Raw genomic sequence first — 27,132 nt, 5'->3', positions numbered from 1 at the left:
CATACCGTTTCCCAGAATGGCTGCACCAGCTAATATTCCCACCTGCAATGTAAAGAGTCCCCTTTCTCCACATCCTTGTCAACAATTGTTGCTCCCTGTCTTGTTAATTTTTTCCATTGTAACCAGTACAAGGTGGTATCTCATTGTGGTTTTCATTTGTATTTCTGTGATGGCCAGTGATGTGGAGTATTTTATCCTGTGTCTTTGGCCATTTGCATGTCTTTGGAGAAGTGTCTGTTCATGTCTTCTGCCCATTTATTGACTGGATTCATTGTCTTTTGGGTGTTGAGTTTGAGTTCTTTATAGATAGTGGATACCAACCCTTTATCTAATATATTATTGGTAAATCTCATCTCCCATTCAGTATGTTGCCTTTTAGTTTTGTTGATGGTTTCCCTTGCCATGCAGAAGGTTATTATTTTAATGAATTCCCAATAATTCATTTTTGCTTTTGCTCCCCTTGCCTTTAGAGATGTGTCTTGCAAGAAGTTGCTGCAGCTGAGGTCAAAGAAATTGCTGCCTGTGTTCTCCTCTAGGATTTTGATGTGTTTTTTTGTCTCACACTTAGGTCTTTCATCTATTTTGAGTCTATTTCTGTGAATTGTGTAGAAAGTGGCCCAGTAGAAAGTGGCTGCCAAATTTTCCCAGGACAGTTTGTTGAAAAGACTGTCTTTTTTTCATTGAATGTTCTTTCCTGCTTTGTGGAATATTAGTTGACCATAGAGTAGAGGATCCATTTCTGGGGTATCTATTCTGTTCCATTGATCTATGTGTCTGTTTTTGTCCCAGTACAATGTTGTCTTGATGATCACTGCTTTTTATTATAGCTTGAAGTCAAATGCCACTAGCTTTGGTTTTTGTTTTCAACATTTCCCTGGTGATTCAGGGTCTTTTCTTGTTCCATACAAATTTTAGCAATGTTTGTGCCAGCTCTGTTGAAATTGTCAATGGTCAAGCAGAGAAAGTCAATTGTCATTGGTTTCACTTACTTGTGGAACACAAGGAATAGCATGGAGGATATTAGGAAAAGAAAAGGAAAAATGAAGGGAGAGAATCAGATGGGGAGATGAACCATGAGAGACTGTGAACTCTGAGAAATACTCTGAGGGTTTTAGAGGGGAGAGGATGGGGGATATGTTGGCCCAGTGATGGGTATTAAGTAGGACATGTATTGCATGGAGCATTTTGTGTTATATGTAAACAATGAATCTTGGAACACTACATCAAAAAACTAATGATGTACTGTATGGTGACTAACATAACATATTAAAAAATAAAAAACTTTAAAAATGTCAATTGTTTTTTGATAGGGATTGCATTGCATGTGTAGATTGTTATGGGCAGCATAAACATTTTAACAATATTTAATTCATTAACATTATTAGATTTTTGGAATCTCTAGATTTCAGTTATGGTGTGGATATTTCTATCAATCTGTTTCTTTCAAAGGGATAGTAGCACATTTTTCCTTCTCTGCAGTACAGGATTTTACATTGGATGACTTTTCATTTTGTTTCTTTTCTTTTTTCTTTTCTCTTTATTTCTTCCTTTTTTAAGTAGGGATTTTTTATTATGTTCAGTTAGCCAGGATATAGTACGTCATTAGTTTTTGATGTGATGTTCAATGATTCATTGGTTGCATATAACACTTAGTGCTCATCACAACACACACCCTCCATAATACCCATCACCCAATTACCTAATACCCCCATCCCCCTCCCTTTTGTAATCCTCAGTTTCTTTCCAGAGTCCAGTATTTCATGGATAACATTTCAAAATGGGAAGGAAAGAACTAGTTTTTCATTTATTGTTTTTAATTTTATTTTATATTAAGTTTTCATTTAAGTTACTGTTATTTAACATACAGTTTAATACTAATATCTGGTGTGCAATTTAATATTTCAACACTTACATACAACACTAGTACTTATCACATGTGCAGTCCTTGGCCTAGTTTTTTATTTGAAATTTGAAGCTGGAAAATTCTTTGGAAATGACTTAGTAAAATTTCTTTAGGAAACTGATATCCAGAGAATGTAGATATATAGCCTAAATTATAGGTCCAGTTGTAAGAATCTGAACTATATTCCAGGGCCCCTGTACCATCTCTGCATGGAGCTATGCTAGGCTTCATGCTCTTAGTGGTCTGAAAATATCCTGACTGATATCAGTGATGTTTTACTGCTGGCAGACACTGGTTGTGGTGGGTGAGGTAAACACGGCCAAGCCTTCAATAAAAGCACTACAAAAGCTGTTGCATGGTAGACAAAATTATTAACCAATGAACAATACATGTTGGAATACCTGGCTACTAGTTAATGAGGAAAATAGACCTGCTTCCATTTAGTTCAGCAGAATTATCAGTTGCAAACCAGAGCTAACCTTTCTGAGGCTTTCTTTCTGAAATACTTCATTTCTTTCAATCTTGTCAGATTGCTTGGGGAGTACCCTATGTCAGATAGTAGGGAATTGCTTTCCAACTAAAAGATGGTGAAGTACAAGAAAAGCAATAAATAAAGCAGAAAAGGAGGGAACTGATCCTGAAAGCTAGGCATTCATTTCAGCTCCATTGTTTTTCTTTTCTTTTGTTTTCTTCTTTCTTTTTTTTGAAGTGTTTATTATTTTTTTGAAGTGTTTTTTAAAGTTTATTAAGGAAGAGGAGAACAGAAAGGAAAGAAGAATCTCTCCAGAGTAAGAGGGGTTTGAATGGGTTGCCATGAGAGCTTCTAGTGAAAGTCTTTCATTGAGAACTGACTGGGAGGACTGTGACCCTGCGTTTCTGGTGCCAACTCGGTTTGAGCATGGAGTATTGCTACAGTGTAATCATAGCAAATAGCCAAACTTCAATGAGTTAAGTCACTAGGTGTGTTATCAAAAGTTCATTTCCATTGTTTTCAAGAAATTCCGTCTCATTTAATGTCAATGGCACCCAATTTCTGTTTCTGTGAAATTTGAGCTAATATATATTTTTTCTTTTTAAGTTTTGAAAGATCAAAATTCTAATATTATTTTAGATATTCTTAACAAATGTAATTGCTTTCCATCCTCATTATATCCGTGTTTTTCTTTTTTTACTTTCCCTAGTTCTGATTTTTGTTCTTCACATACATAAGCACACTCTCTTGTTACATATGCTAAGGTACAAAGGATTGATAATGCATAAAATTAATATGCCAGCTATAAGGATGGAAAATAAACTTCATTATGACAATTAGAAAAAGGATAAATAGGCATACATAGCAATTAAAATAACAAGTATGTAGCATTGCACACCTATTAGAATGGCTACAATTCAAAATATTGACAATACCAAATGCTAGTGAGATACAGGAACTGTTGTCATTCATTGCTGGTAGGAATGCAAACTAATACATTTACTTGAAGAGATCATCTGGTGGTTTGTTAAAGAAACAAATAGTCTTACCATATAATCTGGTAATTGTGTTTCTCATGATTTACCCAACTGATTTGGAACCTTGAATTTACACAAAAACCTGCAAGTGAATGTTTATAGCAGTTTTTTTCATAATCGCCAAAAACTTAGGATTAATCAAAATATCTAGATGAACAGATAAACTACACTATATTTAAACAATAGAATAATATACAACAATAAAAAATTGAGGTATCAAGCCATGAAAAGATAGGAAAGAATTTTCAACATATAGTACTAATTGAAAGAAGATAGTATGAACAAGCTACATATTATATGATTCCAGTTATATGATATTCTTGAAAAGGAATATCTATGGAAGCAATAAAAAGATTCATGTTTTCCAGGAGCTAAGGGAGAGGAAAGGATGAATAGGCAGAACACAAAGGGTTTTAGAGCACTGAAACTATTCTGTATGATGCTGTGGTGGGAGTTATGTGACATTGTGCATTTGAAAAAATCCGTAGAAGAAAATGAGTGAAACCTAATGTAAACTATAGTTATAGTTATAGACTGTAGTTAATAGTAATATATGAAATTAGTTAATCAATTTTAACAAATATACCTCACAAATACAAGTTGTTCATAATAGGGGTAAGAGAAAGAATATATGGCAATTCTCTGTACCATCTGCTAAACTTTCAGTAAACCTGAGAATAAATCTAAACAAAGAGGTAAAGGATCTGTACTTGAGGAACTACAGTAAACCAAAACCCAAACCAAAACCAAACCAAACCAAACCAAACCAAACCAAACCAAAACAAAACAAAACAAAACAATAGAATATCAATTTACTAATTTAAAATAAAAAAAAATTTCCTACAAACCATGTAACCCTCTGATACTGAATTTCACTCAAGAAATCAGGGTAACCTGGGTGACTAAGTCAGTTAAGCATCTGCCTTTAGCTCAGATCATGATTTCAGTGTCCTGGATCCAGCATATTGGACTCCCTGCTTAGCAGGGAATCTGCTTGTCCATCTCCCTTTGTTCCTTCCCTGGCTTCTGCATGTGTGCTCTCTCTCTCTCTCTTGCTCTCTCTCAAATAAATAAAGTATTAAAAAAAGAAATCTTTAGAAGCTGCCACCAAGATATAGTAGAGCATTGTAGAAATAGGGTGGATTGAGCATTAAATGAAAAAATTTAATGAATTAGCCTAATTTCTTAGGATTTGGTTGTGTGAATGTAGGGGATGAGGAAAAACAATGTTAACATATTTTGAAAAGAAAAATAATTAAGATAATACAGACCAAATTCTATTTTGTTTCACTTGTGTCAACGGCACATTTCCTTGAAACGCCACAATCCAAGTAGGCATAATTACCCCTCCTGAATATGTAAGAAGATACTGGAAATTTATGTGTAAAGGATAAATAAATGATCTATATTTCCCTGTGTTCTGTATTCTTCTCCACACTAAGAGAAAACAACGTTTTATTTTTTAATTAATTAATTAAATATATTTGCTTATTAGTTATTTATTTAGATTATTTATTTATTTATTTTGTTATTTATTTGTATTTTTTATTTCTTTTCAGCATACAGTATTCATTGTTTTTGCACTACACCCAGTGCTCCATGCAATACATGCCCTCTCTACTACCCATCACCAGGTTCCACCTATCTCCCAACCCCCGCCCCGTCAAAACCCTCAGATTGTTTTTCAGAGTCCATAGTCTCTCATGGTTCACCTCCCCTTCCAATTTCTCTCAACTCCCTTCTCCTCTCTATCTCCCCTTATCCTCCATGCTATTTGTTATGCTCCACAAATAAGTGAAACCATACGATTATTGACTCTCTCTGCTTGACTTATTTCACTCAGCATAATCTCTTCCAGTCCTGTCCATGTTGCTACAAAAGTTGGGTATTCATCCTTTCTGATGGAGGCATAATACTCCAAAGTGTATATGGAGCACATCTTCCTTATCCATTCGTCCATTGAAGGGCATCTTGGTTCCTCCCACAGTTTGGCTACTGTAGCCATTGTTGCTATAAACACTGGGGTACAGATGGCCCTTCTTTTCACGACATCTGTATCTTTGGGATAAATACCCAGTAGTGCAATGGCAGTCATAGGGAAGCTCTATTTTTAATTTCATGAGGAATCTCCACACTGTTCTCCAAAGTGGCTGCACCAACTTGCATTCCCACCACCAGTGTAAGAGGGTTCCCCTTTCTACACATCGCCTCCAACACATGTTGTTTCCTGTCCTGATAATTTTGTCCATTCTAACTGGTGTAAGGTGGTATCTCAATGTGGTTTACATTTCACAGTAATGAATTGGAAAAACATATATTGATAAAGTGTCTTTACTACCCAAAACAATCTACATATTTAATGCAATATTTATCACAATACCATCAGCATTTTCACTGAGCCAGAACAAAGGATCCTAAGATTTGTTTGGAACCACAAAAACCCCAAGTAGTCAAAGCAATACTGAAAAAGCAAAGCAAAGCTGGAGGCATCACAATTCCAGACTTAAAGTTATGTTACAAAGCTGTGATCCTCAAGACAGTACAGTTCTGGCACAAAAACAGAGAAATAGATCAATGGAACAAAATAGAAAACAAAAATGAACCCAAATTACATGGTCAATTAATCTGCAACAAAGCAGGAAAGACTAACTAATGGGGAAAATACCATCTTGTCAACAAATGGTATTGGGAAAACTGGAAAGCAACATGCAGAAGAATGGACCTGGACCACTTTCTTACACCGTACAGAAAAATAAGTAAAACTGAATTAAAAATGTAAATGTGACCATTCTAATTGGTCTAAGGTGGTATCTCAATGTGGTTTTAATTTGAATCTCCCTTATGGCTAGTGATGATGAAAATATTTTCATGTGTCTGATAGCCATTTGTATGTCTTCATTGGAGAAGTGTCTGTTCATATTTTCTGCCCATTTTTTGATATGATTGTGTGTTTTGTGTGGGTTGAGTTTGAGGAGTTCTTTATAGATCCTGGATATCAACCTTTTGTCTGTACTGTCATTTGCAAATGTCTTCTCCCATTCCTTGGATTACCTCTTTGTTTTGTTGACTGTTTCCTTTGCTGTGCAGAAGCTTTTGATCTTGATGAAGTCCCAAAAGTTCATCTTCGCTTTTGTTTCCTTTGCCTTTGGAGACATATCTTGAAAGAAGTTGCTGTGGCTGATATCAGAGAGGTTACTGCCTATGTTGTCCTCTAGGATTCTGATGGATTCCTGTCTCATGTGGAGTTCTCTAATCCATTTTGAGTTTATCTTTGTGTACGGTGTAAGAGAATGGTCGAGTTTCATTCTTCTACATATAGCTGTCCACTTTTCCCAGCACCATTTATTGAAGACACTGTCTTTTTTCCACTATATATTTTTTCCTGTTTTGTTGAAGATGATTTGACCATAGAGTCGAGGGTCCATATCTGGGCTCTCTACTCTGTTCCATTGGTCTATGTGTCTGCTTTTATGCCACTACCATGCTGTCTTGTTGATCACAGCTTTGTAGTAAAGCTTGAAATCAGGTAACGTGATGCCCCCAGTTTTATTTTTGTTTTTCAACATTTCTTTAGTGATCCGGGGTCTCTGCTGATTCCATACATATTTTTGGATTATTTGCTCCAACTCTTTGAGAAATACTGGTGGATTTTTTATCAGAATGGCATAAAAAGTATAGATTGCTCTAGGCAGTATAGATATCTTAACAATGTTTATTCTTCTGATCCAAGTGCATGGAATGGTCTTTCATCTTTTTGTGTCTTCTTCAATTTCATGAGTGTTCTGTAGTTCCTTGAGTACAGATCCTTTACCTCTTTGGTTAGGTTGATTGCCAGGTATCTTATGGTTCTTGGTGCTATAGTAAATTAGCAAGACAGGAAACAACATGTGTTGGAGGGGATGTGGAGAAAGGGGAACTCTCTTACACTGTTGGTGGGAATGCAAGTTGGTGCAGCCACTTTGGAAAACAGTGTGGAATCTTGAGATTCCTCAAGAAATTAAAAATAGAGCTTCCCTATGACCCTGCCATTGCACTCCTGGGTATTTACCCCAAAGATACAGATGTCGTGAAAAGAAGGGCCATCTGTACCCCAACGTTTATAGCAGCAATGGCCACGGTTGTCAAACTGTGGAAAGAACCAATATGCCCTTCAATGGACGAATGGATAAGGAAGATGTGCTCCATGTACACTCGGGAGTATTATGCCTCCATCAGAAAGGATGAATACCCAACTTTTGTAGCAACATGGACGGGACTGGAAGAGATTATGCTGAGTGAAATAAGTCAAGCAGAGAGAGTCAATTATCATATGGTTTCACTTATTTATGGAGCATAACAAATAGCATGGAGGACAAGGGGAGATGGAGAGGAGAAGGGGGTTGAGGGAAATTGGAAGGGGGGTGAACCATGAGAGACTATGGACTCTGAAAAACAATCTGGGGGTTTTGATCGGGGGGGTGAGAGGTTGGGGGAACCAGGTGGTGGGTATTGGAGAGGGCATGGATTGCATGCAGCACTGGGTGTGGTGCAAAAATAATGAATACTGTTATGCTGAAAAGAAATAAAATTTAAAAAAAAAACACAAATGTAAATGTGAAACCTGAAACCATAAAACTGCTATAGGAGAGCATAGACTAACCTCTTTGACAGCAGTCTTAGTAACTTACTAGTTATGTCTCCTGAAGCAAAGGAAACAAAAACAAAAATAAACTATTAGGATTTCATTTAAAACAAACAAACAAACTCCTGCACAGAAAACGAAACAATCAACAAAACTGAAAGGCAACTTATGCATGGAAGATGATATTTGCAAATGACACGTCTGATAAAGTGTTAGTATCCAAAATATATAAAGTATTATAAAACTCAACAACCAAAAAATGAATAATCCCATTAAATATAAGCAGAAGACATGAATAGACTTTTTCTTCCAAAGAGGTCATCCAGTTGACCAACAGACATATAAAAAGATATTCAGCATCACTCATCATCAAGGAAATGCAAAGAAGAATTATAACCAGATATCACCTCATACTGGTCAGAATTGCTAAAGTCAAGAACACAAAAGCAGCAGGTGCTGGAAGTATGTGGATTAAGTAGAACCTTTGCTCTTTGGGCAGGAATACAAATAGGAAGACTGTATGGAGTTTTCTCAAGAAGTTTAAAATAGAACTACCCGATGATCCAGCAATCATACTCCTAGTTATTTACTCCCCAAATACAAAAATACCAATTCAAAAGGATACACATATACAATAGCCAAACTACGGAAATAGCCCAAGTATCCATTACTGATGAATGTGTAAAGAAGATGTGGTGTATATACATATAATGACATTACTCAGCCTTCAAAAAAATGAAATCTTGCCATTTGCAAAAATATGTGTAGAGTTAGAGGGTATTATGCTAAGTGAAATAAGTCAGTTAGAGAAATAAAAATACCATATAATTTCACTGCTATTTGGAATTTAAGAAACAAAACAAAAGAAGAAAAGCGGCAGAGAGAAGGAGACAGGCAAACCAAGAAACAGACTCCTAACTATAGAGGTCAAACTCATGGTTACCAGAGCAGAGGTGGGTGGGTATGTGGGTTATGTTGGTGATTGGGATTAAGAAGAGCACTTGTATGGTCACAGAACAATGCATGGAGGTGTCAAATAACTATATTGTACACCTGAACCTAATAATATACCATATGTTAACTAAGTGGAATTTGAAAAAAAAACTTAAAAAAAAAAAGGGATGGTTGCCAAGAGGTTAAATCTGCAATCATTTTTATAGAAAAATTTTGGAGGATTAACCCCCCCAAAAAATGTGGAAGTATAATTCCTTACCATGACATGCTATATTTGTCTTAAACTAAGAAAGTATGCAGGTATAGTGATAAAATAATATACCCATTATTATTAAATTAAAAATAAAGACAAGAAGGGGCACCTGAGTCATTCAGTTGGTTGTGTGCAACTGTTGATTTTGGGTCAGGTCATGATACCAGGTCGTGAGATCAAGCCTTGAAGCAGACTCTGTGCTGAGCATGGAGACTGCTTAGGATTCTCTCTCTCCCTCTCCCTCTCCCTGTTCCTCTCTCCCCCTCTCTCTCTCTGTTTCACACATAAACACACACACACACACACACACACACACACACACACACACAAATAAATCTTTGAAAATATATACATACATAAATACAAGAAAGCCATTTTCACCATGTTAATTGATTGACATAGCTTTGGAAATTCTAAACAATATAATGAAGATAAAAATAAATATGTTTTAGAATAAAGAAAATTAAATCTTTATTTCTTGCATTTGATGACTATGCAAAGTAAACACAATGTGACCCTCTGCAAAACTATTTATCAATTAGATGTATGTAGGAGAGCAAGATTAAAAACACATTAATATTTGGGACACCTGGGTGGCACAGTCAGTTAAGCATCCAACTCTTGGTGTCAGCTCAGGTCATGATCTCACTGTTGTTAGATGGAGTCCCACGTTGAGCTTCATCCCCCCATGGAGACTATGATTATCTTTTTCCCTCTATCACTGCCTCACCTTCACACACTCTTGCTTTCTCTCAAAATAAATAAATAAATCTTAAAAACATGTATCAATATTTAAAAACCAGGAGTCCCCCACTTTCCCAGAAATAAACATTGGCAAATATTTAAAAAATTACAAAGACAATCACAAATTAACTAGTTATGAGTGAATTTAATTAGAAATATATAGAAATTAATATAATGTAAAATATGCAAAAATTACAAAGCACACACACACACAAACACACAAATACCCACATACCACATACAAATTACAACTCTTCACAAAGGAAGGTAACTGAATACCTAACTAAAGCAGAGTCTAGTATACTCCTAGTTGAGAGGGGTCACTTTGTTAAAATGTCAATATTTTTCAAATGAATGCTAAGTTTAGTGCTATCCCAATAAGAACTATAAAAGGTTTTTGTTGCTGTTGTTTTGTTCTAGGGTTCTAGTGAAGTTTAGATTTGTTTTCCTTTTTTAAATAAATGGGCAAATATTTATAAAATTGTTTGGAAAAGGAAGAAAAAGACCATTATATTTAACACAAGTGTTGCAGAAAACAAATAACACCTTAAAATAATAGAACTGGTAAGGTACAGTTTGAAGAGTTAGAAGAGTTAGAAGAGTTAGTCCCTGAAAAATGTAAAAATTTAGTATATAAAAAATTTGATGTGGGAACTCATCATCTAAAGGAATAGTTTCTCAAAAATTGATTTTAGGATAAATATTGTTTTTCAGAGAGAATACAGTAAATCTCTGCTTCATAATCATATCCCAAAATTCCAGACTTCAAAGAGTTCAGTGTAAACACACACACACACACACACACACACACACACAAATGATAGCTAATAAAAGCTAAAAAATATTTCTCAAGTTTAAGCTACTTAGGCATTTTCTTTTTTTGTTTGTTTGGGTTTTTTTGTTTGTTTTTTTGTTTTTTTGTTTTTTATTAATTTTATTTTTTATAAACATATAATATATTTTTATCCCCAGGGGTACAGGTCTGTAAATCACCAGGTTTACACACTTCACAGCACTCATTATAGCGCATACCCTCCCCAGTGTCCATAATACCATCCCCCTCCCAACCCCCCTCCCCCCATCAACCCTCAGTTTGTTTTGTGAGATTAAGAGTCACTTATGGTTTCTCTCCCTCCAAATCCCATCTTGTTTCATTTATTCTTCTCCTACCCCCTCAACCCCCCATGTTGCATCTCCTCTCCCTCATATCAGGGAGATCATATGATAGTTGTCTTTCTCCGATTGACTTATTTCGCTAAGCATGATACCCTCTAGTTCCATCCACGTCGTCACAAATGGCAAGATTTCATTTCTTTTGATGGCTGCATAGTATTCCATTGTGTATATATACCACATCTTCTTTATCCATTCGTCTGTTGATGGACATCTAGGTTCTTTCCATAGTTTGGCTATTGTAGACATTGCTGCTATAAACATTCGGGTGCACGTGCCCCTTCGGATCACTACGTTAGTATCTTTAGGGTAAATACCCAGCAGTGCAATTGCTGGGTCATAGGGTAGTTCTATTTTCAACATTTTGAGGAACCTCCATGCTGTTTTCCAGAGTGGTTGCACCAGCTTGCATACCCACCAACAGTGTAGGAGGGTTCCCCTTTCTCCGCATCCTCGCCAGCATCTGTCATTTCCTGACTTGTTAATTTTCACGGCAGGGATGTCCGTTATCACCACTGCTATTCAACATAGTACTAGAAGTCCTAGCCTCAGCAATCAGACAACAAAAGGAAATTAAAGGCATCCAAATCGGCAAAGAAGAAGCCAAACTATCACTCTTCGCAGATGATATGATACTATATGTGGAAAACCCAAAAGACTCCACTCCAAAACTGCTAGAATTTGTACAGGAATTCAGTAAAGTGTCAGGATATAAAATCAATGCACAGAAATCAGTTGCATTTCTCTACACCAACAACAAGACAGAAGAAAGAGAAATTAAGGAGTCCATCCCATTTACAACTACACCCAAAACTATAAGATACCTAGGAATAAACCTAACCAAAGAGACTAAGAATCTATACACTCATGAAAGAAATTGAGGAAGACACAAAGAAATGGAAAAATGTTCCATGCTCCTGGATTGGAAGAATAAATATTGTGAAAATGTCTATGCTACCTAAAGCAATCTACACATTTAATGCAATTCCTATTAAAGTACCATCCATTTTTTTCAAAGTACTGGAACAAATAATCCTAAAAATTATATGGAACCAGAAAAGACCTCGAATAGCCAAAGGAATATTGAAAAAGAAAGCCAAAGTTGGTGGCAGCACAATTCTGGACTTCAAGCTCTATTACAAAACTGTCATCATCAAGACAGCATGGTACTGGCACAAAAACAGACACATAGATCAATGGAACAGAATAGAGAGCCCAGAAATGGACCCTCAACTCTATGGTCAACTAATCTTCGACAAAGCAGGAAAGAATGTCCAATGGAAAAAAGACAGCCTCTTCAATAAATGGTGCTGGGAAAATTGGACAGCCACATGCAGAAAAATGAAATTGGATCATTTCCTTACACCACACACGAAAATAGACTCAAAATGGATGAAGGATCTCAATGTGAGAAAGGAATCCATCAAAATCCTTGAGGAGAACACAGGCAGCAACCTCTTCGACCCCAGCCGCAGCAACATCTTCCTAGGAACATCGCCAAAAGCAAGGGAAGCAAGGGCAAAAATGAACTTTTGGGATTTTATCAAGATCAAAAGCTTTTGCACAGCAAAGGAAACAGTGAACAAAACCAAAAGACAACTGACAGAATGGGAGAAGATATTTGCAAATGACATATCAGATAAAGGGCTAGTGTCCAAAATCTATAAAGAACTTAGCAAACTCAACACCCAAAGAACAAATAATCCAATCAAGAAATGGGCAGAGGACATGAACAAACATTTCTGCAAAGAAGACATCCAGATGGCCAACAGACACATGAAAAAGTGCTCCACATCACTCGGCATCAGGGAAATACAAATCAAAACCACAATGAGATATCACCTCACACCAGTCAGAATGGCTAAAATACTTAGGCATTTTCTAATCATAGAATTAGTAAAAGAAAGTACGGAAGTAATGTTGATGATTTTTACTTCATATCTTAAACAAATTCTTGTTTAACAAAAAAGCCATAAAAAAAAGGCCGTGAGCAATAACAAAAAATAGAAAAGAAAACAAGAAAATGTAAACAGTATTTGAAACATATTGGCAGACACATATTCATACTTAAATATGTAAAGAGAAGGTTAAATAAGAATTAAAAATAACATTTCTAATAAATAAAAATAATATTTGCAGATAATTTTTAAAATAATAAATATTAACACATTCAAGAAGTACCATCCTAAGTTTTTTAAAATAATAATTAAATTCAGTCATCTTAGATCATTACCAGAAATGTAAACCTGTGTGGGCCTACTTACTTCTCCATTGTGAGGATGATGGGAAAACAGGAACTATTAACCAATAGGAAAGTAATCTGATAACATTGCAAAATGCAACTTAAAAATGAAATAAAAAAATACTGATGTGACTTGACCATTTTCTTACACCACACAAAGATAAACTTGAAATGGATAAAAGACTTCAGTGTGAGACATGACTCTATCAAAATCCTAGAGGAGAACATAGGCAGTATCCTCTTCAACATTGGCCACAGAAATTTCTTTCAAGACATGTCTTCAAACACAAAGGGGGGGGGAAGCAAAAATGAACTGTTGGGACTTTATCAAGATCCAAAGCTTCTGCACAGCAAAGTAAACAGTCAACAAAACAAAGAGACAGCCTGCGGAATGGGAGAAGATATTCACAAATGACACTATGGACAAAGGGCTGATACCCAAGAACTCCTCAAACTCAACACCTGTGAAAACAGATAATCATGTAAAAAATGGGCAGAAAGCATGAACAAACACTTCTCCAATGAAGACATACAAATGGCTAATAAACACATGAAAATATGTTCATCATCACTAGCCATCAGGGAGATTCAAATGAAAACAACACTGAGATACCACCTTATACCAGTTAGAATGGTCAAAATTAACAGGGCAAGAAACAATAAGTGTTGGAGAATATGTGGAGAAGGAGGAACCCTTTTATGCTGTTGGGAATGCAAGTTGTTGCAGCCACTTTGGAAAACAATGTGGAGATTCCTTAAGACATTAAAAATAGAGCCTCCCTATGACCCTGCAATTGCACTACTCGGTATTTACCCCAAAGATACAGATGTAGTGAAAAGAAGGGCCATCTTTACCCCAATGTTCATAGCAGCAATTGCCACAGTCACCAAACTGTGTAAAGAGCCAAGATGCCCTTCGACAGATGAATGGATAAAGAAGATATGGGCTGTATATACAATGGAGTGGAATGCCTACATCAGAAAGGATGAATACCCAGTGTTTGTATCAACATGTACCAAACTGGAGGAGATTATGCTGAGTGAAATAAGTCAAGCAGAAAGAATCAATTACCATATGGTTTCACTTACTTGTGGAGCATAAGGAATAACGTGGAGGATATTAGGAGAAGGAAAGGAAAAGTGAGTTGGGGGGAATTTGAGGGGGAGACAAAGCATGAGAGACTGTGGACTCTGTGAAACAAACTGGCTTTTGGAGGGGAGGGGAGTGAGGGAATTGGTGAACCTGGTGGTGGGTATTAAGGAGGGCATGTATTGCATGGAGCACTGGGTGTGGTGCATAAACAATGAATCTTGGGCCACTGAAAAAAATAAAATTAAAAAAAAAAACTAATGATGTATTTTGTGGCAACTAACAACACAATAAAAAAACTTTAAATATATTTACACAAATTTACTAAATAATTCTGAATGAAGAAAATGTGAAAAAAAAATCAAAAATCTACACTCAAAATTAAGTATAAGGATATTTGCCATTACACAATTTATCAGTGCCACAATTAAAGCAATATATGTATCAAAAACGAAGCATAGGTTAAATATAAGGGAGCATAGCCGTAGTGTAGAATACCCTGGGAACACTGAATTCTCCCTTTGGAAGAATATTTCACATAAGAGACACTTCATATAAAGTAGTTTATGAATAATATAAATTGTCAAATTATATGAGATACATACACATACCCTTGCATATATATGTGTTGGTATGTAAATGTTATATGTATGTATTACATTTATGTATGTATGCATACACATGTTGGAAATGCAATTTTGTAAGGATGACCTTCTATATATGTTTTTGGCACCTATTTCTGGATATTAAGAAAGCTTGTAAATTTTGGGGGGGAATCTTTTAAATTTTTAAACATTTTCTTATTTTTCCCAGTGTATCCATTGCCTTTATACACAAATATAATAATTATTATTAGACTGCCAATAAAATGCTAAAATAAATAACATGAATTGGGCTATTTTTCATCTTTTTTTATGTCTTTTCACATTAGTCCCCCACATTTCTGTAGGAGGAAAACCTGCTAGAGGAAATTTCTGATGAAATGCTAAGAAAATCAGGGACTTGCATTTGTGAGTCCAGTGATTGAAACACTTTTCTCAAAGCCCTTATGATACTAGGGCTCACTCTCTTCTACCCCATGAAACACTTCTAATTAAACTGTGACATATCTGTCTCATTAATGTCTGCTGCAATCCATAGGGAAGAGACCTGCTCTTTCCAAGAGCACTTCATTTCATTGCCTTCTCACAAAACTATTTAAGCTCCTGCTTCTTCTCACCCTGGGACTTCCCCTTGGCACCCAGGAATCCAAACACAGAACACCCAGAGAGGATTCAGCATTCTTTAATGGTCTGCAGCTTTCTTCCTGCCTTCTCACTCTTTCACAATTGTCTTTCTTTGGTTTCTGGGTATTTTCTTGTAAAGATAGGAAGCAAGAATTAACATACTTTTGTAGAAGGCTGGAAATTTGTATGATTTGTCCTGGCAATGCAAAATATTTCAGGGATTTTAAGATGACATTCTTTTAATGATACTTCATTCTGTAGAGTTATATTGCAAAAGAACTCTTAATAAACTGCACATCTCTCTTTGTGCTAATTCCAACATCAGTTGCTAAGGATAATTCTAGTCTATAGTTCAGGAAATTCAAGTTTATAAATCCAAATTAAAAACCCGTGTGTGCTAGACTTTCATGCAGAGGACACCTAAACATACAGATTGGCCAGATCTTGAAAGTTTTCCCATTTTAGATACCCCTGACTAAAAATAATCTTGTGGGTTTTTTTGTCAACATAAACTAGAGGATAATTTAAATCTAATCTTTATCATTTATTTATCTTCCAGTAACAGATCACCTTCATTGTCTAGAAAGTCTTTATTCATTCCTCATTCCTTTCTTAGTTATGGAAAGTTTTTATAGTTTCCTGGTGAGTTGTTGTTGTTGTGTTGTTGTTGTTGTTATTGTTGTTGTTGTTGTTATTGCTGTTGTTGTTATTTACTAAATTTTATATGACCATCTCTACCTTTGAGCAATGCACCCTACTCTGAATGGCTATCTGGAAGAGGATTCCACTCTGAGTAAGTGACAAGATGATCTTTCTTTAGTCGGACCTAAGTTTAGTATAAAATTAGACATAGGGTGGGGCGCCTTGGTGGCTCAGAGGGTTAAGCCTCTGCTTTCAGCTCAGGTCATGATCCCAGGTTCCTGGGATCAAGCCCCACATCAAGCTCTCTGCTCAGCAGGGAGCCTGCTTCTCTGCTTACTTGTGATCTCTATCAAGCAAATAAATAAAATATTTAAAAAATAAAATAAATAAAATTAGACATAGGGTGATTTTCTTTATATTGATGATGTGCCTTACCTTCCTAATTTATGCATACCAATAAATGTGTCTAGCAAGCTGTTTTTAATACATAGCATTCAGATTGCATGGCTGAGAAAAGTATTGAAGAATGTGGGGTGATGAGGCTAAACATGATATTGGGCAAATGAATAAATCATTCTGAAAGTTTCTGTAAATCAAATTATTGGATTTAATAGTTTGAAGTTTTTCTAAACAATGCAAAATTCTTGTTCAAATTTAAGCAATTCAGTGACTCATCTAAGCTTTTAGATCATCTAGAACAACTCTGTTTATTCCTCATTTCCTATTACCTTAATGAAAACCCAGGTCTGTTGAAATTTTCAAGAAAATCACAGATGACAAATCAAATCCTGATGAGCACTTAGCCTAGCTCTTCAAATGAGACTTTAAATATTTTGAATAATAAGGAAATTACTGAGCTTCCTCAGTATTTCCTAGGGTTCTGATTGAATCAACTCTCTTTATAGGATGTAAATAAAATTTATGCAAGTTAAACCTAAGGAAACAGAGGCAGGGTTGTCTAAAACTCATGGGCTTCAAATCTCATGTGCAAACTTAGTGAGGTAATGACTGCTCAATGTCCCCCACCCAACTACATTGAAATGTGGACTGTCTGTTTATTCTGGGGAAATTACCCAGAGTGTGCATTGCAAATATCCGATTGTCATGGTGCTATTGAATAGAATAGTGCAAAGAACCTTCTTTTCTATAAAATACCTTTTTATGTCTGTGTGTATATGATCTTAGCAAAATATTTCCTGCTCTCTTTTTTTTTTCTTTTTCTAAAGATTTAGGGAAGAATTGGCCTTGTGAATTAGATGGGATATGGACAATATTACTTGGAATACACAGAGAGGTTTAGTGAAAAACTTGCATTTAGTCTTAGTTTATAGGGCACCAATGAAAAAAAGGCTTCCTATTTCCCTGCTGGGGTTCTCCATTACAACCACCACTGGCATGATTGCCTTTGTATTCTTGACCTCTCGTTACAAAAAAGGACACTGAAGTTTGGGAAGTGGAGGTGCTTGCCTTAACAACACATAGACAGACTCCCATAGGCCCTCTGACTTCAAGCCAAGAGTTCTTGCCTTGCTGTCAGGATGAAAATGTTTTACATATCATTTTTCCATAAATGACTTTAAAGGTTGTACTGGTGCCTATATTCTTCAATTCCAGTCTGGAAGAGGTTCGCAAGTTTTCTTGTTGTTTTTGTTTGTTTGTTTGTTTTTGTTTTATGCCAATCATACCATAAAATGAACTTCAATCAGAAACAGTGGGTCTCTGCAGATGTGGTTATCCAGGAATGTGATCTCTTCAGGGGCTCGGGCAGGAAGTATATATGTTTGACAAACGAATGTGCTTCTAAGTCACTCCTTCAAGTGATGTTCTAAAAAACAATAAACAATTGGTGAAATTGTCTAATTACATTGACATTTCATTGTCTATGATTCTTACTTCAATTTGATTTTATTATTAATGATTACAACTTTTTGAGATACTATGCCAAACTTAGGAGTACACAGAAGATTTAGGGATAAATGTAAAGGTTTGTATTTAGTTTTAAAACTGCACAACTATGAATTGCCCTGGCTTGAGAGATTCTTATGTAAGGATTAAACCAGAAGAATTTAAATGTGTACAGAATGTGCCAAAAGTGTGATGTATCTATATAAGAACAGAAAAATAATATTTCTAGAGTATTCTGCACTGAATAAACTTCACCTGAAGTAATTGTTGAAACTGAGATGTTGCATTTTGACATGGACATTGCCAAAGATCATCTCAAGTTATTACCTGGAACCTGAGTATTTTGGCAAGGTCTTCATGAATGTATACAAGAACAAGGAAGCATAAATTGGCACAGAGAAGTATGAAGAAAACCTAACCATATTCACATTATGAAAGGCTTAAAGTTAAAAAAGGAAGAAGCTGCATCTGAGAAGATCTAGAGGGCAAGAAGGAGGTTCCATGGGGCAATTTTTAATCCAAGTGAGCACAGAGCTTCCTAGCAATGGTGCCATTCCAGTGGAAAAAAAAAACAAAAACAAAAAACAAAACATAGAGTATGCTCTTTCATTTGGCAGGAAGTTCACAAGTGGCCATATAGAATCAGGAAAATGCTGCACCTTAAAACTTAGAGATTCTATTGTAACTTGATTCAAAAGATGCTCCCAATGATCATCCCAGGCCTGAGCATGAATCATATCCTGACTTCAGTTAGGTGGGAGAAGTAACTTCAAATATCTGTACTCAACTAAATATGTACCCCTTACAAAATAAGAGAGAATACTTATTTGTAAATGTCATGATAGAATAAATGCATTGCTTTTCTTTCAATTTGTGATATAGTGTAAAAATTATTAATTTAAGTAATTTTTTAAATTTATTTGACAGACAGAGATCACAAGTAGGCAGAGAGGCAGGCAGAGAGAGAGGAAGGAAAGCAGGCTCCCTGATATAGGGCTTGATCCCAGGACCCTGGGATCATGACCTGAGCCGAAAGCAGAGGCTTTAACCCACTGAGCCACCCAGGCGCCCCAATTTAAGTAAATTTTGAAGATAATTTCATCCAATAAAGTCATGCAAATTTTATCCAATAAGTTTTTGTGTTCTTATAATTTCTAGTCCAAGCATATATAATCTTCTCATAGAAATTTTTATTCTCTTCAGGCTTAAAAGTGATGCATATATTTCTGAGAATTTTTGCTAAAGGCCATTTCCTATAATTGAAGAGAAAATTAGAGAAAAAATATAGAATTTAACAGCTGAAGTAGTTTTGCCAGGGTTACCAGAGCCCATGGAATTGAAGTTCAGGAGTATTTTACAATTCAAATTCATGCATTTTAGTTCAATATACAGATTGCTTGAATAATAAATTGGAGATTCTTACATACTTACCAATAGTTTTGAACTAACATATATGGGTAAAACATTGGCATTTTGCTTTGCATTTTATAAAATATATTCACCTAAGTGTTTCTCATTTAATCCATAGAGCAACCCTGCATATTGTATTATTTAAATTCAATATAAATGGAAACTGAGGCTCAGAGTTTGGGAAGAGAAGCCAAAGCAACAGAATTCATTAATGTCAGGGAAAGAACTCACTTCATCTGATTTTAAATTTTGCTTTACTCTATGTCTACTACCTCATTTCAGAAGGAAATACCTATATAAAGTTACATAATAACTTTTTTCTGATATTTTCTGATCATTTTTATTTGTGCTAACCATAACAAAGCAATACAATCTCTGCTCAACAGAAATTCAACTATATATATATGAATATTTATAATCTATTAACACACATGTGTGTATATATAACACACATAGATATACACAATTGTATTGTACAATTATTGTGTAATTATATTGCCTGTAATACAATATATATGAATATATATTTTTTTTCAACAAATACAGATCCTTCTCATTATCCTTCCTCATAGTAAGATAGCAGATGATAAATTTAACCAAATGGGATTTGTCTTTGACCAAGTAGACCTTTGTTGTTTTTGCTGTTGTTATTGTTGTTTTGTTGTTTTAGCTTCAGAGGTAGACTTTAGTGATTCAGCAGTTGAAAATAACACTCAGTGCTCAATACATTATGTGCCCTCCTTAATGTCATCACCCAATTATCCCCTAACTCCTCACTCCTTTCCAGCAACCTTCAGTTTGTTTCCTAGAGTTAAGAGTCTCTTATGGTTTGCCTCCCTCTCAATTTTCATCTTATTTTTATTTTAATTTATTTTATTTTTTCTTCCCTTCCCTTAATGTTTATCTGTTTTGTTTCTTAAATTCCACATATTTATTTTCTCCCATATAATTTCATCATTATATATATATATATATATATATATATATATATATATATATATATAATACCACTTATTTATCCACTGATTTATCGATGGACATTTGGGCTTTTTCCATATTTTGGCACTGCTAAGTATTTACCTGAAGGATACAAACATAGTGATTTGAAGAGATACATGCTCCCCAATGTTTATAGCAAGGATGTCTACAATAGCTAATTAGACATTTTTATATACAAAAAAAAAAAAGGAGAATAAGGCCAATCAGATGAAAACTAGAGAAGACTTAGTGTTTGCCTTTGTTACTGTTAGGAAGATAGATGAGATAGGAAAAAAAAACAACTTGAGGGACAGACTATTTTTAAAAGATTTTAGAATGCATGTAAATGGTGAACATGTAAATCTACTCGAGCTTGGAAAGCAATACCTCATCTTCTCTCTGTTACTGGGATCTTACAACATGATAAAAGTTAGACCCAAAATGTGGGAGGTGTGGAAACAGAATTCTATTAATATGTAGGCTATTCTATAAACTTGACATTTTCCCAGAGATACATATGTTAATGTGTTCCATTAATGAAATTAGAAAGGTAGAAGAAAAATGAGGCAGATTGGAAATGATGAAATGGTACTTGGTGTCAGGGAAATTTATGAAATTTGGCTCAAAACTTTTAAAATTAGCACCAAAAGAAGAAGCTAAACAAGAAAAAATAAGAGTTTATCCTATTAAAAATCAGCAGTCATGATTATAATAATTTATGTGATGTATTTTGAGTTATGACATTTTATTAACCACATTAATGAATACATATAGTTAAAATTTAACAGATTCACATTGTTGGCACATTTCATTTGACAAGTAATGTAAATGTCTAGGTTTTTTAGAATGTAGGTGAGAACACAGTGATTCGAACACTGCTTGGTCCAAAAATCTCTGCCATTAACAGCATATGTGACCATTAGAACATCACTCATAATTCTGCCATCAGTGAGAAAGGTTTATTGTGAAGCTCAGCAAGTCAATAGATATGAAGCACTTGGCACAAAGTAAACTCTTCAAAATTATCATATTTTTTTAGGTTTTATTTATTACCAGAAAGAGAGAGAGAGGGAGAGAAAGAGGAAGAGAGAGAACAAGCAGAAGGGGATGGCAGAGGGAGAAGATATGGGACTCAATCCCAGGACCCTGGAATCATGACCTGAAGGCAGTTGCTTAACCGACTGTGCCACTGGGATGCCCCTTCACAATTATTCTTAATAGCTTCTTGTTTTCTGAGCAGTTGACTCAAATGTTCATATTTTTAGAATATTTATAGGAACATAGTTTAGTTTAGTCACTTAACCTCAAAAACATATTGGTAAAATATATCTTGCCTTGACATATTTAATGTTAAAGGACATGAAAAATCATCCTTAATTTTAAAAAACGTTGTTGTAGATATTTCACAACTGTAGATTTACCATCACCTGAATATACATAAAACCATGTTTTTCTTAATTACTAATCACTATAAAAAATTCAATTTCCAAAAATACTAGGTGGTTTATATCTTACCATATATGTTTCTGTGCTATTTACTCTGAATCCTAATTGCTAATGCTAAATGCTAATACCTGACTAATGCTGATACTTATACATAATCCTGATGCCAATTCGTCATCATCCTAAAATTAAATTTTTCTTAAAAATAAACAAAAGTAATTCTACAAGAGTAACTTGCCTCTTTTTTCTGAGTTTGCAAGAATGGTTTCCATTTTCTACTTTATTTTCTCCCATACAATTTCATCTGCAACACAGATGAACTGAAACCAAAAGGATACTCTTAATTCTTACAACCCATACAGCAGATCACTCATTTGTACCTAATGGCAGAGAAAAACTACTCATAGTCTGTAATGAGATATTTTTAATTGGTGATAGTGTTGATTAAAATAAAAATTCATTTAATAAGGGTACCAATTTAAACACATGTAAGGCAATATGTACACACACACACAAACCAGGGTATGTTTAACTGAATAACATGGTTTACACCCTTATGTGTTGTTATATGTGTCACTATAGTAAAATAACATCTGTTGACATCATCTTGCCAATGTATTTAAAGAAATGTTAATTCAAGGTTATCAATTTTATGTAAAAATAACATCTAGACTATATTAGTTGCTAGATATCTGTGCCAAAGTTGTAAGAAAATATTTTTAAATGTTATCCTCCAACTTTTAGAAGTTTGTTGTCTAAGAGCTCATATGCCGTTATGTTAATTCTCTTAAAATAATGTCATTTTATTCAAAAGATTCTAGGTCACAGCATCACTGTCATGGGATCAGTGGAAGTGTACAACACCTCCTCTGCAGACTTCATCTTCATGGGATTGTTCAACAGGAAGGACATCTCAGGCCTTCTTTTTGCTATCATCTCTATCATCTTTTTCACTGCACTGATGGCAAATGGGGTCATGATCTTCTTAATCCACACTGATTCACGACTTCACACTCCCATGTACTTCCTGCTTAGTCACCTGTCCTTCATTGACATGATGTACATCTCCACCATTGTCCCCAAGATGTTGGTTGATTACCTGCTTGGTCAAAGAACCATCTCCTTTATGGGGTGCACAGCTCAGCATTTCCTCTACCTCACCCTTGTGGGAGCTGAGTTCTTCCTGTTGGGCCTCATGGCCTATGACCGCTATGTGGCCATCTGCAAACCCCTTCGCTATCCTGTACTTATGAGTCGCCGGGTCTGTTGGATGATCATAGCAGGTTCCTGGTTTGGGGGCTCTTTGGATGGCTTCCTTCTAACTCCCATCACCATGAGCTTTCCTTTCTGCAACTCCCGGGAAATTAACCATTTCTTTTGTGAGGCACCTGCAGTCCTGCATTTGGCATGTGCAGACACAGCCCTCTATGAGACAGTAATGTATGTGTGCTGTGTTCTGATGCTGCTGATTCCTTTCTCTGTGGTGATTGCTTCTTATGCCCGAATCTTAACCACAGTCCACCACATGAGTTCAGTGGAGGGGAGGAAGAAGGCATTCGCCACCTGCTCATCTCATATGACAGTGGTGACCTTGTTCTATGGGGCTGCCATGTACACCTACATGCTTCCACACTCTTACCACAGGCCAGCCCAGGACAAAGTCTTTTCTGTGTTCTACACAATCCTTACACCAATGTTAAATCCGCTCATCTACAGTCTGAGGAACAAGGATGTGACTGGAGCTCTGAAGAGGGCACTAGGCAGATTCAAGGGTACACAAAGAGTGTCAGGAGAAATGTTTTGATAGTGGCTTCTTCTCATATCAATAGTAAATGGGAGCCTTTGTGGACACTGTGACCATGTTCTCAATGAAGGATTAAACTGGAAAGTAGGCTCAATTGTGCAGGAAAAAAGGGAAAAGGATCAATATAAAAATGCATCCTCTTGATCTTCATTTTTTTCATCCTGTCTTCTTTCTTGTATCTTCCCTTTATTTTAATCCTGTTCACATGTATTCAAAATAAATGTCCAGTGTTTTTCAGGAATTGAAAATAAAATTTCTTGCTCTTCAGCTTCACCTTTTGGAAACAACATAAATTGCATGCAATTTTAAATGGCATGAACTATGTTGAGGCGTGCAAGAGAGAAGGTGACACTTTTGGTATATATGATACTGCTGTATAAGTATACGTACCATCTAAAAATAATAAAAATATTATCTTCTCTATTTTGAGGACTGATGCCTGACCCAGCCCTTTAGGAAGACAGTTGTGTAGCTACCTGTTTGTTCCAATTTGTCAGTTTGTCAGAAGAGTCAGAATAGTTTTCTTAAATAGTCATTGTGATCCCTGCAATAATTAAGTGTGTTTTACTTTAAGTAGCAATGTAGTATTTACCTTCTGTTTGTAACACATAAGTAAAAGTTATTTTTTCAGGTAAGTTAAAATTAATGGATGAGAACAAAGAATATTTTCCAGAAAAGACAATGTGAGGGTATCATATACTTAAAGGTTTACCAAATGTCAGAGAAACACACAGGGATATGGGCTGAGAGGATACTAAAATGATTTTTCAAATACATCACAGGGTCATCAAGATTAATCATAAACCGGTAAGATAATAACAGTTTGCTCATATTCCATATTCATACTCCCCACTGATCCAGAAATTGAGGACAATAGAATGTGGCAAATCATGTTTAATGTTCCATTTGATACCTGATTATATAAGGAGTTTACTCAGGTATCATAGGGGTCACTTTATTAAATTATTAATAATCATAATCAATCATATTAGCCAATCTGTCTAAAACTTAATTCACATACTCTGTAAGGTTCGTCACCCTCTAACAATTTCATAACAAATAAGCCACATATTAACAGCTTTAATTACAAATGAAAACAGTGGGGATCAAGGAAGTAAGGGACTTCTGTAGGGTAATATTTTAAATTAGTGTATTAAGCTGCAAAATTTCAAGGAATGTGATTGATTAAAAACTGTATCTTTCAGATAGAGCTTCCTCAATCATTCATCCATGTATTCATTTATTAATCATAGCTTTGAGCAAGATAAGAAAAACACCTACAGTTAAAAAGCTTACATTCTAATGGGGGAAAGGAAATGAAAAGGAAAAAAAAATAGCAGTCAAGAAAGCAATTTATGTCCCCACAACATTGTATGTAGCAACATTGACTAAAGCTGACCACATATGTTCTCTGTGCCCCACAAGAAACACACTCAGGTGAATTTCTAACAAATATATATGCATAATCTTCACCAAAAGATATGTAGTAGCAGATGAGAAAAAGAGAGAGAGAAGCTACCCAAAAGCTCACTGGTGGTGACATGATAAATCAATTGTGACATTGTCAAACAATAAGAATAGACATTCTACTAACATTACTTACAATGCTATAGATTAATCTCAGAAACATGTTGAACTGAAGAAGAAAGTTACAAAAGATTACACTTATATAAAGTACAGATTCATCAAAACTACCCTATGCTTGGAAGATTAGTGGCTGAAAGGGTTTGTGGGTAGGTTCTGGGGTGTTAGTGGTTTCCAGTTTCTTTGTGTAGATGCTGTTTAAACACCCAATGTTTAGTTTAAGAAAATTTACCAAGTTCAAACTTGTTTTCTAAGATTTTATTTATTTATTTGAAAGAAAGAGAGAAAGAGAGAGATCACAATTAGGCAGGCAGAGTGAGGGGGGAAGCAGGCTTTCTGCTGAGCAGAGAGCCTGGTGATCATCTCTGCTGAAGACAGAGGCTTAACCCACTAAGCCACCCTGCTGCCCCTAAAGTTCAAACTTTTTGTGTGTTTAATATTTTTGTATGTTTATTTATTTTTTTAAGATTTTATTTATTTATTTGACAGACAGAAATCACAAGTAGGCAGAGAGGCAGGCAGAGAGAGAGGGGAAAGCAGGCTCCCCACTGAGCAGAGAGCCTGATGCGGGGCTCGATCCCAGGACTCTGGGATCATGACCTGAGCCGAAGGCAGAGGCTTTAACCCACTGAGCCACCCAGGTGCCCCTGTATGTTTATTTTGCTTCAATAAAAAGTTAAAATATAACTCACATTAGTTATACATCATATTTTATTTATCCATTCATCCCTCAGTGGTTGTTTAAGATGCTTCCATGTCTTGGCTATGTGACCAATTTTGCAATTAAATGAGTACACAAGTATCCCTCTACATAGTGATTTTGTTTCCTTCAGATATATTTCCAGAAATAGAATTGCTAAATTATATGGTAGTACTATTGTTTTTATTTTTGGAGGAAATTTCATACTGTTTTCCACAATGGCTGCTCTAACTTACATTATCACAAACAGTGCACAAGTGTTCCCTTGACAACACTTGTTTTCTCCTATTTTTTTTAGTTTTTTTAGCTTTTTTTAAAAATTTTTTTTAAAGATTTTATTCATTTATTTGACAGAGAGAGAGATCACAAGTAGGCAGAGAGGCAGGCAGAGAGAGGGAGAAGCAGGCTCACTGCTGAGCAGAGAGCCTGATGCGGGGCTCGATCCCAGGACCCTGAGATCATGACCTGAGCTGAAGGCAGAGGCTTAACCCACTGAGCCACCCAGGTGCCCCTTTTTACAAATTTTTTTTAATTTATTTTCAGCGTAATGGTATTCATTGTTTTTGTACCACACCCAGTGCTCCATGCAATCTGTGACCTCTCCAATATTTTGATGAAAGTCATTCTAACAGATGTAAATTTCTACTTCATTGTATTGTACACATTTTTTCTTTCTAGTACATTATTACTTTGTTTTTTTTTTAATGTCTTAATTTAATTTTATTTTTTTTCAGTGTTCCAAGATTCATTGTTTATGCACCACACCCAGTGCTCCATGCAATACATGCCTTCCTTAACCCCACTAGGCTCCCCTAGCCCCCCACCCCCCCTTCAAAACCCTCAGTTTGTTTCTCAGAGTCCACAGTCTCTCATGGTTCATCTCCCCCTCTGATTTCCCCCAATTCATTTTTCCTTTCCTTCTCCTAGTGCCCTCCATGTTATACCTTATAT

At 35.5% G+C, this 27,132-nt stretch overlaps 1 protein-coding gene across 1 annotated transcript; it reads left to right on the top strand.

The window, feature by feature from the left end:
- The first annotated feature begins 16 nt into the window (after nt 1–16).
- Nucleotides 17–23,897, top strand: LOC125101242 (olfactory receptor 2T1-like). The gene is given in 3 exon segments (XM_047731823.1): nt 17–49; nt 22,765–22,849; nt 22,852–23,897. Coding segments are annotated over 3 exon segments (1,164 nt in total).
- Nucleotides 23,898–27,132: the final 3,235 nt, after the last annotated feature.

Source organism: Lutra lutra, chromosome 5 (assembly GCF_902655055.1).
Source record: "Lutra lutra chromosome 5, mLutLut1.2, whole genome shotgun sequence".
NCBI classification, from domain to species: domain Eukaryota; kingdom Metazoa; phylum Chordata; class Mammalia; order Carnivora; family Mustelidae; genus Lutra; species Lutra lutra.
This window is presented reverse-complemented; position numbering and strand designations above follow the sequence as displayed.